The sequence below is a fragment of the Amblyomma americanum genome, chromosome 2 (assembly GCF_052857255.1).
Source record: "Amblyomma americanum isolate KBUSLIRL-KWMA chromosome 2, ASM5285725v1, whole genome shotgun sequence".
Taxonomy (NCBI): Eukaryota; Metazoa; Arthropoda; class Arachnida; order Ixodida; family Ixodidae; genus Amblyomma; species Amblyomma americanum.
In genome coordinates this window covers 25,060,179-25,072,744 of record NC_135498.1, presented here as the reverse complement: position 1 = coordinate 25,072,744, position 12,566 = coordinate 25,060,179, and the positions used below count along the sequence as shown (strand labels likewise).

Genomic DNA, 12,566 nt, shown 5'->3' with positions numbered 1-12,566 from the left:
TGTTCCCTGTGTTTACAAAAATGGGCAACTGCCTTTAACAGTAAACTCGGCACGGTGGCTCAGTAGTTAGGGCGCTCGGCTACTGATCTGGAGTTCCCAGGTTCGAACCCGACCGCGGCAGCTACGTTTTTATGGAGGCCGTGTGCTGTGGATGTCGGTGCACGTTAAAGATCCCTAGGTGGTCGTAATTATTCCGTAGCCCACCACTACGGCACCTCTTTCTTCTTTCACTCCCTCCTTTATCCCTTCCCATATGGCATGGTTCAGGTGTCCAACAATATATGAGACAGATACTGCGCCATTTCCTTACCCCAAAAACCAATTATTATTATTATTTATTAACAGTGAACCTCATAAAATGAAACTGGATGCAGATGAATAATATTTATCTTTTTTTATGATGCGGTCAGTGGTTGGCTTTACTTCGTCAGGGGCGGTATGTTCGACTGTACAGGTGTGCTGCAGTCGCGTGGTACTTTGGGGAGAGTAGAGTCACTAAATTTAGTGACTCTATGGGAGAGCATCTGTTGACGACGTACGCTACAGAGCAGATCAGTGCGAAGCATACGGGATGCGCGCTTTCACAGCGGGTTGGCCCTTTTTAATTGAGTGCCAACCGCTACATGCACACCGCGGTATCAGCTGGGCCCGACGCTACTGTGACCTAGAACGCGGGAAGTGGCGCGGCACCGGTACCTCAGCGGCCGATGGCGGTGGTGCTGCCGCCAGTGCCGGTCTCGTCTTTTGACCCAGAGAGGAAGAGCGGAGAGAGTGCGGCGCAAGCCCTTGTCATTCGCCTACTGCTCCACATCCACCTGTGGTCGGCTATTTCAAGAGCGCAGCCACGACCGCAGGGCGACGAGTTTCTGTGTCGGGAGAGGTCGCCTCCCGTGAGAGGGAGAGACTTTGAAGAGAGGAGCGGCTAGACGAGAGAAAGAACGAACGATAACGCGCGAAGTTCAGAGAAGCTGCAGCCCGCGAGCAGCCCATTTTCTCGTCGCGGAGCATCGGTGCCTGCCCGAGCGCTGCTGCCTGCGTTCTCGCCAGAGGACGCCACGTTTGCAGGGCCCGCTCGCTTTTCGGCGCATCCCTCGTTCTCCTCGCCCCCTTGTTTTCGGACCGCAGCGCCGCTGCAGCGGCGGTTCGATTTTTCGTCGTCTGCTATGTAGGCCTAACAAAGGCTACGGCCGATCGCCTCGCAGCGGTAGCAGTTCGCTTGCTCCCCTGCATTCGCTCGCCGTTGCGCCATGGCTAGTCTTGCTTTCTCGGCTTCGCTGGATGCTTAGCTCCTGTAGCGCTGTCCGGTGAGGCCTTTCATTGGTTTGCGCTGCGCCTGTGCGGGTATTATGCATTTATCTCTTCGATTAACGCGTTACATCGCGTAACTGGTGCATGCCATCGTCGCCACAGTCCCAGCTGAGTGAACGGCCCAGCACCATGAAGTGTACGAGCCGCAAGGCAAAGGTGCGTGCCCTGATCGCGGCTTGCCTGGTCGTGTGCGCGGCGCTGGTCTTCTTCTATCAATACTCGAAGGACGCCGATGAGTTGACCGAGCGGCCTCGCAAGCGGAGGCTGTATGGCGATCAACACCGACTAGAGGATTCGGACAACACTGTGGACGACAAAGCGTCGTCCAAGTCGACGTTCGTGTGGCCGTGGAGCAAAAAGGGTCTGCTGTCCGCTACCGACGACTGCCGTGCCCTGAAGATGCGGCGTGATGTGGATATCCATACTCCCGATGTGTACCCGACGCTCAACTTCAAGCCGCAGTCGAGGAGCTATTGGAATCAAACCTTCGAGAATCGGTACTACGAAACACGAAAGCAGTGGGCCAAGCTACCGCTCGAGGTGAGAAATCAAATCTCGGAGTGCTTGTAACCACTAGTGTTTGTTCGAACCCGGCATCACCTCGTTGGCATCGCACATCACGATCAAACAGTTGGGGGCTTTCCCGCCTTGGGGACGTTATCTCCACGGACGGAGGATGCAGCTGCATGCCAGCTCCGCGATAAATATGCGCGCCTATGCGCCCGCGTCGCCTCGTAGAGGGGGCGTTTGGGAGTAGTAGTAGTAGTAGTTATACAAATGACTCGCGATAATGTTTCGCGCGATCTATATTGTAGTGTAGTTAGCTAACGTGCAGACCAGTCTACGGTTGGGTTTTTGCACGATGTAAAATCGATGCTGTTCAGCTAGGTCTGTAGTGCTGACAGATACTGTATTCTCCGCCCGGTTTGTTCCACCTTTGATTCATTGGAAACCAGCCGTGATCTCTCACCGTAATCCCAGCGTTTTTTCTTCATTTTCTAACTGCGTCGGTTGCGGTCTGTCACGAAAACGACCGCGGCACTCTGCAAATTAATTGCATGCACTCATTTTTAATGTGCAAACGTTACGTAACGCCGCAGGAGATACATATACGGAACGGCTATGTGAGTTAAAATATAAAATATATACAGTTAAAATATAGATGCCGGCAATGCTTTGAATGTAGTTGGTGACGGCTTCCGCGAACGGGTAATCTCCCTACTGCTTAATTTCGTAACTTCCGAATCGAGAGCAGAAATGTCCTCTTCCGGAAGCCAACTGCGCTCTGCTATCTCGTGCTATGTGACTATTTTTTTCCCGGTCTTTCCGCCTCTAATTTTGCACGTTAGCCCCATTCACTTGAAAGCAAAAACGCCGCTTCACAAGTCAGAACTCTCTCGGCACGTTATCTCGGCATTCACTCGACTGTCTTGCGCAGTATATGCACCTGACGCTGCATGATCTGCCGGAGATGTGAGCCGACATTGTGCAAAGCATTTGCGATAAAACGGTGTCCAGAGATGGGGCACATGAATGTATGCTCTCCATATATCTTTCGTGCTCTCCTATACATTCTGGCGCGGATCTTCTTTCTGCGTCAAACACGGAAATGCCATTAGCGAGCTAGGCGCGCGACGTGGCTTTCAGACTGATCTAAATCTTCGATCGCGCCCTTGTTATGCGCAGCTTGAAGGGAGCCTTGTTCGAAGAGTTCTACTCTATCATTTCGGACATCTGTGCTTTTCGCATGAACGCACTGATGAACTTCGACCTCCCGCAGTGTCAGTCTATTTGTACATTTGTTATCACTCTTCTGCTGCATTTATTTAGGCTGCACAAGCTGTCTGGTGTTTGTTCGTTCAGCGTGTAGAGATTCTGTTTTGAATAATTATGCGAAGTCATAACAACGACACAGTGCTGAATTTTTTTTCCCCCTCGTATCTCTGCTTCTTCAATGCATCTTGTTGAGCACACGGATTTCCGTTTCGATGAATTTAGGCTTTACTCAAAATGGATCAGCATCATTCGGTCAGGCCGTAGATCAATATGTACTCGGTATTATTCACGGCATGGGTGCTCTGCTGGTGTACAGACCGATAAGCGTAATCGGGAGCGCTTCTCTCTAGCTAGTTAATCATTGAGCGGGCACTGACAGGCTACGGAGTAAGTTGCCGAGGCCGTACAGGAGCTGGCGTTGAAAAAAAAAGTCACCCTAGTTCATTTTTTTTTCTCTGTCATAAAATACACTTGAGGCTAGCAGCTTTCTTGTGCGTGTACAATCGGTGTCTGGGCTGCAATCGTCTCGAAGGACGCGGGTTCGATCCCGGCCGTGGCGCTCGAATTTCGATGGAGGCGAAATTCTGGAGGCCCGTGTACTTCGCGATGTCAGTGCAAGAACCACAGGTGGTCGAAATTTCCGGAGACCTCCACTACGGCACCTCTTCCTTTCTTCTCTCAGTCCCTCCTTTATCCTTTCCCTTGCGGCGCGGTTCAGGTGTCCGCCGAGATGTGAGACAGATACTGCGCCATTTACTTTCACCAACAACCAATTTCCATTTCATTTTTCATCGTGCGAGGAACTTTTCTAGTGTTTCTCTTCAAAGAAATGCATATTGGTGCACGCATGGAGAATGACCCTTTCGTTGTAACCGTTATTTCGCTGTAGCTGGAAGTTCTTGCGCCTCTACGGCGTACTCGCGTTGTGCGGGATATTCATTGCGTTTTAGTTCGCGCCCGTAATGCTCCGAGTGGGCATGTTGATGTGTTATTGTTATTGATGTGCTGTTGATGTGTCAACCCGTTCTGTGTCTCTCCTACCTCGCTTCGAACGTCAACGGCCACGTCCAGCCGCGAGTTCAATGTTTCCACGTTGGCAGTGGGCACTTTTTCTTATTTATTTTATTTCAAAGAAATCAAGTATGCATTTGCTTCCTTGCTGTATTTATAACTGTGATCCTATGACATCGTTTCCTGTCTTTGCTGCTGTGTCTTGCCGAATAGGCCACGTGGAGGCTTCGGCGCAGTCCCGGCGTAATTGCGTAATCGGTGAAAAAGCAATAATGACAATAATAAGAACTTGGTAAAGGGGAATAACGTGATACTATTTAGGTTGCCTGCTATGTCGTCTGCAATGAGTGTCTAATGTCTTTTTTGTTATTTTTCCGCCAAAACTACGGTTGAAACCGGTTTCATTGTCCTTATATGGTGTGCACGAATCATCACTTTCTAGAATGTTAATCCTAGCACCATCCATTGCATTATGATATGGGATTATAGTAATCCACAGTAACCCACCAGCTAATTCCCACTAACCCGCGTTAATCCATTTTCTGGAGTGGGCCTACTTCAAAAATTTTGGGGGGTCCCTTTGGAATTTTGCCGGTGGGCCAACCTCCAAGTTTGCTCACAATCCAAGGTTGCTCACAATCAGGTTGTGTTGACGTCACAAGGTCACGTGACCTCTCTCGACCAGTCAGTGAATTTCGTGGCAGAGAAGTTGGAAATGTTTCTGTGACCTAAATGATATCGCATGAGCAATGATGCCGCTGCGCCAGAGGACTCTCGTCGCGTTCAAATTGTGAAGCGCCTGTCTTCCGCTGTGCTTTTGCGTGCCTGGGTTGACAGCTGGAAAAAAACCTTTGTCGGGCTGTATTCGGGAGGCGCAGCTGCGTAGCAGGCTGCTTGTGTGCCTCTTTTTTTTTTTTTTCCAACGCAGCGAGCCCCTCGGCATTCCATCATCTGTTCTTTTTTTCTTTCCGCCTCGCAAAAGGGTCCCGCACTGTCTCTTTCGTTTAAATCCGTCTCCGCTATGAAGATGCATATCCTGCGGCTCTGCGGGAGGCGATTTCGCTTGCGGCTTGCAGAAGCGTTTCTTATACCCGTGTTACACGGGCGATTTCAACGACAGTTCAGTTAACCGCCAGTTGAGGATTTCAACTGCCGTTGAACTCAACTGGAATCGCCAGCTGTTACACGAGCACTTCGCGTTCAGTTCAGTTAACACTCTAACCACTTGTCCTCGCGTCTAGAGCGAAGTTTAAATAAGAAAAAAGCAGTGTGTGCATTTTTTCTTGTTGTAAATGATCGTAGTGTATATATTCTTTACTATAGTGACAATTATTTTTGTGTACTTTTTGCTTTGCGGTAGAAATTTGCGGGTTCGAAGCACACTGAGCCAAGACAATCCAGTAAGAGGGCAAGTTTTTCGGTCTGTAGGTCACCATCTTGTCAGTTGGCCGTTCAACTGGGATCCCCGATCTCAGTCGAACTCAACTGCCGTTGAGATTTCAACGGCAGTTAGCACTGCCGTGTAACACCGCTAACTGCCGTTCAGTTCAACCGAGAATCAACTGAACTGCCGTTGAAAACGCCCGTGTAACAGGGGTATTACTGGATTGTCTTGGCTCAGTGTGCTTCGAACCCACAAATTTCTACCGCAAAGCAAAAAGTACACAAAAATAATTGTCACCATAGTAAGGAATATATACACTGCGATCATTTACAACAAGAAAAAAAATGCACACACTGCTTTTTTCTTATTTAAACTTCGCTCTAGACGCGAGGTCATGTGGTTAGAGTGTTAACTGAACTGAACGCGAAGTGCTCGTGTAACAGCTGGCGATTCCAGTTGAGTTCAACGGCAGTTGAAATCCTCAACTGGCGGTTAACTGAACTGTCGTTGAAAACGCCCGTGTAACACGGGTATTATTTTATTTCGCCACGTGTGTGTGCGTGCGGGGAAAGGGGTGAGTCGGAAAGGGTGCACATCGCACGCGTATTAGTAATGATTGGCGTTTTAAAAAGGCCATCTTTCTATCGTTCATTGCGTTTACAGTGAACTGATTCAATTTACTTTCATTCAAAATCAAAATTTTTTTCTTCACGATGTTTTTGAAGGTGACTGACATAGGGCGCAGCATGACTCCAAAGATTGCACAAAGCCTTCCTCCCTGCTTCCCAACTGCGCGCCACTGCCCTGCGATGGCAGGTGCCCCAAGCGGTGTGCCTTGCGCGGCCCAGGTTGCTATTCCTGAGCTACCAATCGCTAATTTAACTGCCACCTTCCACGGTGAGCAGTTTGCTCACTATTTCGGTGAGCAGTTTGTGATGACGCCGCGAACCCACGTGACCTGTTGCGCCACACACTCGCCATGCTTACACGTGACACCCAAGATCCTACATTCTGTTCTGCCTGGCGTGCCTTCCAGCCCAAATGAATAAAGACGCGGACTCCCCTACCAGGATTCCCAGAAAACCAAAGAAATGCGACCGCAAAGACTGGCGGTCGCGGAAGGAATGGCAGAGGCAGCGACGACAATGGCGTCCCCACGTGTTCGAACATGCCATGGGGTCGACGAACCGCCTGTTGTCCTCCTTAGTCACGCTGGGGTTGGAAATTTGGCGTAGAGCTGCGCCTTCGACAGAGGTTCCGCGTTCCGGTCATCAGACGACGAAGTGCTAGGTCTTTCAAACCCTGCTGGGAGACAGCCTGACATTCCTGTCACGCACGCGCGTTCCTGGGCCACATGGGCGCAGTCCGGACCAACGTACGCGCCCACTTGGAGGCTGTTGACAACAACGTGACCGGGTCTTCTACCCTTTCCATCGATCGAGCTGCGAGAGAGCGTCAGCACCGGCCCCTGCCTTGGGCGGTACCAACAGTGCCATCGTGTGATTGGACATCATTGTTCGAACTGTATTCCCCAGCCAGGGATCTGGGGAATACGAAGGGTATTTAACGAGCTGCTGGTTTGGTACCAGGAAGAGCCCCTCTTGAGAGAGACCTTTTGCTGGGAGAGACTCCCGACCGCTAAGAAGCTCCCTTAACTGAGAGGCACTCTCAGTTGCTCTCACCTGTACAGTATGCAAATAGTCTTTGTATAAAGTTTTCCGCGTTTTCTTGCGCCGATCTTCCTCGTCTCTCCTCCGGCCCGACCACGCTCTCCCACGGGAACTTTCAGGAGGTTTTCAATTTCCCCCGGCCGTTGCGGGCAGGGGAACGGGAGGTGGCCACCGCGGCCGGTATTCGATCACGAGTCTGCGGGCTGAATCGCGACCGCGTTTAATCCGGTCTTCACTATCGGCGTGCCCGACAGGGTTTGTCGAGCCTCCGCGGTGTGAATAATTTATAGCCGCAGTTAGTAGTTGGAGGGGTCGTTTGTAGCAGTTGTCGTTTGTATAGCATTGCAGGGGCACTCGAGGGAGAAGGCGCTATTTACAGGCCTATGTAGAATACAAACGGGCCAGGGTTTCGGCAAGCGCGCGTGCGGATGCCACATGTGCCGCTTGTGCTACATTGTTTCGACTTCGCCGCGGCTGGCAGAGAGAGAGAGGAGATGAATGAGAGGCAGAACGCGTCTGGGCTCGCGCTGGGGACCGCAGCTTTCTCTCCCACGTGCCCTCCCCTCCCTACACTTGCGTTCTGTCGGCCGGATTGGCAGCGCACGGAGGGGGGAGGCCTTCACGCTGCCTGTCGCTCTCTGGCTCGTCGAGCCGAGGAGCCCTGGTTGACACTTTTTCCCCGACTGCCACTGCCGCGTTCCGCTAACCCGCATGTGGAGGCCCGGAACCCGCTGCTGCTGCTGATGCGGGGTTGTCGTGGGAAACGTCCGCTCCTCACGTATAATTACTGCGAGCGCTTTGCAACAGCCTGTATATGTGCATGCCGTCGCTGCAAAGGACCAACACCCTCTCTCTCTTACCCATCCTCCTTTTTCTATTTCACGTCGTCGCTGAAATTCTGCAGTTAAATGTGCTCTTAATAATAATAATAATAATAATAATAATAATAATAATAATAATAATAATAATAATAATTGGTTTTTGGGGAAGGAAATGGCGCAGTATCTTTCTCACATATTGGCGGACACCTGACCCGCGCCGTAAGGGAAGGAATAAAGGAGGGACTAAGAGAAGAAAGGAAGAGGTGCCCTTAGTGGAGGGCTCCGGAATAATTTCGACCGCCTGGGGATCTTTAACGTGCACTGACATCGCACTGCACACGGGCGCCTTAGCGTTTTTCCTCCACAAAAACGCAGCCGCCGCGGTCGAGTTCGAACCCGGGAACTCCGAATCAGTAGCCGAGCGCCCTAACCACTGAGACACCGCGGAGGGCTTAAATGTGCTCTTCGCACTGGGTTTCGCGTAGGTACGCGTAAACTGGCTTCGCGAGACGTCGCAACCACAAATGGCCGGTGACGTGGCTGCAGCTCATGACATGGGTTACGAGGGACGCCGCAGCGAAGGGCTCCGGATTGATTTAGACCACCCTGGGTTTCTTCAACGCCTGCCGACATCTCTCAACACAAGGACCGGTTACATGTCGCCTCCATCAGATGAACGCCACAGCCACCGAGCTATCTGGACGGGGTAGCAAATGGAATGATTCTAGCGAACGTCGCCTTGCTGAGTCCCAGCCGCTTGCAAACCTCGGCTTCCTTCCTCCATTCACGGCAGCCTAGCCTCGACGTTCGACTCCTTAGGTCCTTTGAACTAGTCGCGAGGAAAGGAAAGGCGCGACAACTCTCACTCACGCCAGGCACCGGAACCACTCTGTGAGGAGAGAGAGAGGGTGGTGGTGGTGGTTGTTATGAAGGGGGGGGGGGGGGGGGGAAGGGATACTGGTCTCGACGTATGGAAGAAATACAGCGGAGAAATACAGAAATACAGCGTGGTGTTACAGTTCACAGTTTTCACAGACGACTGCGCTTCCAACGGCACCCTTGCTTCTGCGCGCTCTGCCCGAGTCGCGTAGAAACCTGGCGCGGCTTCTTGCACGCCTTTTTATGCGCGATTCAAGGCTCGCTCAAAGCCCATCATCTTCCTTGCGCGGTGGGCGTCGTCTCCCGCTGCCAAGGCCCTTCGAAGCGCTGACCTTCAGGCGCCGCCGAGAAGGAGCGAATCTCGGGCGCCGACTCCCGCGATTCGCGCCGCGTCGCCAGTATCGCTCGCTGGCTCCCCGTCTCCGGGTAACGACGTCCTCCGAGCGTATTACTGGAGACATTGTTTATCAAGGACGCTCGCCCGCCCGCGCTTTATCGTTGCGCCAAAGGGTTCCGTCTAACGGGGCCGATAAGAATGGGTTGGAATTGCTGGGCCGTACTGCATGCGCAACATATATATCAGGCCGGAATGAAACGCGAGTGGTATATGGCGATCGGAACGCCGGATCCCCCCGCCCCCTCTGCGTCCATTCGTGCGAGGGTTTTTGGCATGGCTCGCGTTGCGACTTGAAGGGGCACGCATATCACTGGACAGTGTGACGTCACTCACAGTCTCTGGTAACTCATAAAGTGAGAGTTCTGGTTTCACGCAGCTAAAGAGTTTCATTTTAGCTGGATCTTGTGCACCGTTACAGTTGAATCTCGGCCTGTGCACTACTGTATACTTTCGAACCACGCTATTATATCGAGAATTGCACTAATTTCCCAGTATATATCGCGGAAACGAGGGTCGAACTGAATGCGGTAGTTGGCGGCTCGCCAGCTACATTTTTTTTTTTTGCGCCTTACTGTAGTGCATTTATGTTGAAGCAGTTGTAGAAAACGAGCTCTCGGTCCGTACTCGACCTTCCTTGTCCCATTGCAACCCCCCCCCCCCCCCCCCCCGTTCTATCTTTTTGAGGCAGTAAAGGGGGACTTATACTTCGACGTATCGAGGGTCGCGTATTGCCGACGTGGCGTCGCCGTGCCGCGCGCGCGCTACGTCGGAGTATAAACGCGCCTTAACAGCAGCTGCCACGTTTGTGTTACCCTGTCGATAAAGTCCACTGTTCAAGTAATCCAGCACCTGTCCGGACTGGTCACTCAAGGCCTTACTTCGCAAGTTCCGGTGGTTTCGTTTCTAGGGATTGCACTCTACTATACTGTTCGCAAAATTCACGCGGCTACGTGGCGAAAAATGCCAAGGAATGCAGTATGCGTCGCTCTTGTGCAGTTCCCACGCTCTTGCATGCCTCGCATGCAAAAGCGAGCGAAAAGGCTGGTGGCGTCTGCCGGTGTGGACCAAAGCCGCTGCCCGCGGTAGCCGCGTGTGGCAATGCTCCAAGTTTCCCATAATCGGCCGGGGTGACCTCTCGAGTGCATGCGTGTATCTGTACGTCTGTACGCGACCAGTCCCTTAGGCAGTCGACCGCGACAAACGTTATAGATGAATGTACTTTACTATAGTTGAGGCTGTAGATAACAAGAACGGAGTAACTTTCGACGACGTGTCACGAATAAGTGTACGTCCTTGTTGTATTTCTGGTTAAGCTGGTCATTACGATGCATGTCATGCGTCGAGTTCCTTCTGTCGGGTTCAGCTGGTTAACGCCCGCATACGTGTATACTGCCTGCAGCGACAGCTTACAAAGCGTTAATAATAATAATAATTGGTTATGGGGGGAAAGGAAATGGCGCAGTATCTGTCTCATATATCGTTGGACACCTAAACCGCGCCGTAAGGGAAGGGATAAAGGAGGGAGTGAAAGAAGAAAGGTAGAGAGAGGTGCCGTAGTGGAGGGCTCCGGAATAATTTCGACCACCTGGGGATCTTTAACGTGCACTGACATCGCACAGCACACGGGCGCCTTAGCGTTTTTCCTCCATAAAAACGCAGCCGCCGGGGTCGGGTTCGAACCCGGGAACTCCGGATCAGTAGTCGAGCGCCCTAACCACTGAGCCACCGCGGCGGGTATGCACAAAGCGTTGCAGGCACCTAATCAAAGCGTTGCAGGCACCTAATTTTAGACGAAAAGAAAAAACAAAAACGGCAATGTACTCTAAACACGAATACGCCTATGTGGTAGTAAAAAGGGAGTAAATAAGGGTGTGCGTTAGACAATAGCTTACTCCCTTTTCACTCCTTTCTGCATAGAGTGTATAACTGGTAATACGTCGTTTGTTGTCATTCCAGCCCTTGAAGCAGTCCACATGGCTTAAGTGTTGTAGTGAGTCAAAACTACGTATCAAAGCGTTTATATATTGCAGGTTTTCTCGTGCCTCACGTGACCCAAGTGTCAACAACACGTCACAGCCATCGTTCGGTCGAGCAAACCGAAACAGTGTCAACAAGAAATTCAAATATAGATTATTTAACGGTCGTAGGCGAATACCATGCGGTGATCCATGTATTCCAATGTCTGACGCATCATTTGAAAGAAGAAAAGGCGAAAGCAAAAATTTGGCGTCTGCGGGTGTTCAGGGAAAAAATAATTCGGTGTAGTCACGCAAGCCAGTCGCCTGAAATGCCCCAGTATACGAGTGCAAGTGCATGCTTTATCCGCTGTTACTAACGCCAGGCGACTGGGGCGCCAGGGAGTGCTGCGGTATATTTGTTCAAGAGCAGGCGCATCCCGTAAGCTTCGGCTGAAAACTGTAGTGTAGACAGGCACGGCCTCGCGACACGCAAGTCCCGAGGTGGACGCGAACAGCTCTGGCGCAGGGCTCAAACATATAGTTTCTTACTATTACCTATGAGGGAAAGCTGGCGCCCCGCCTATGGGAGTTTGCGTGGAGCTTCCTTGAGACCACCTGTACCACCATGGACGCTCTAAGCATCATGGGGTGGAGAGCAACCGACTGCAGAACCACAACTTATGGCCAAAAAATAACGCAAAAATAAACGTTGTTCGATAATCGGCAATGCCCTAACATTCACTATCCTGTCTATAAATTGCAACAAACGAGCAGAAAAGCATGCGAATGCAAAGTTTGCCCAAAATAAGAGATGGCTTGCTCTCTTATTGGCCTAGTAATGCACACCACAAAAACTAATATTTCGTGCTTAACAGGCGCACTGTTAAAAATGTTTTTGAAAAAAAAAATGTCGTTGCTTAAACACTTTAATAGGTTTTTTTAATGGCATTTCGGAAACCAAAAACCTTTTATTGGCGTAGCGTGCTGTTGCGTTTTCGCTACTATGGCTTTTGCGCACTACGTTTGCGCCAAAGTCGTCTGCGCCGTGGATGGAACGGGACATCTCAGTAACGCCACTCGCTGTTCCCCCCCCCCTCCCCCCAAAAAAACAAAACAAAACAAAAAACGTTCTGTTCCGCACCAAGTAGCTCGTCGCCCCATGATGCTTTGAGCGCCCATGGAGGTTCAGGTGCAGCGCCGCCAGCTTTCCCTCTGGTTACTAGTAAGAAACTCTATGTGCTCAAAGCAACATCTTATCGTCTGGATCGTCGTCGACATACCCGTCCCAAAAAGCTAATTGGAGCTTTTCAGCCTGTCCCGCCGCGGTGGCTCAGTGGTTAGGGCGCTCGACTACTGATCCGG

General features: G+C 51.2%; 1 protein-coding gene across 1 annotated transcript in view; it reads left to right on the top strand.

The window, feature by feature from the left end:
• Positions 1–1,116: 1,116 nt before the first annotated feature.
• The window catches only part of alpha-Man-IIb (alpha-Mannosidase class II b), a 63,655-nt gene continuing 52,205 nt past the window's right edge, over positions 1,117–12,566 (top strand). Inside the window, exon 1 of the mRNA XM_077653501.1 lies at positions 1,117–1,848. Within this exon, the coding sequence (XP_077509627.1) occupies positions 1,393–1,848 (456 nt within the window). The 5' untranslated portion in view covers positions 1,117–1,392. The remainder of the gene's footprint in view (positions 1,849–12,566) is intronic.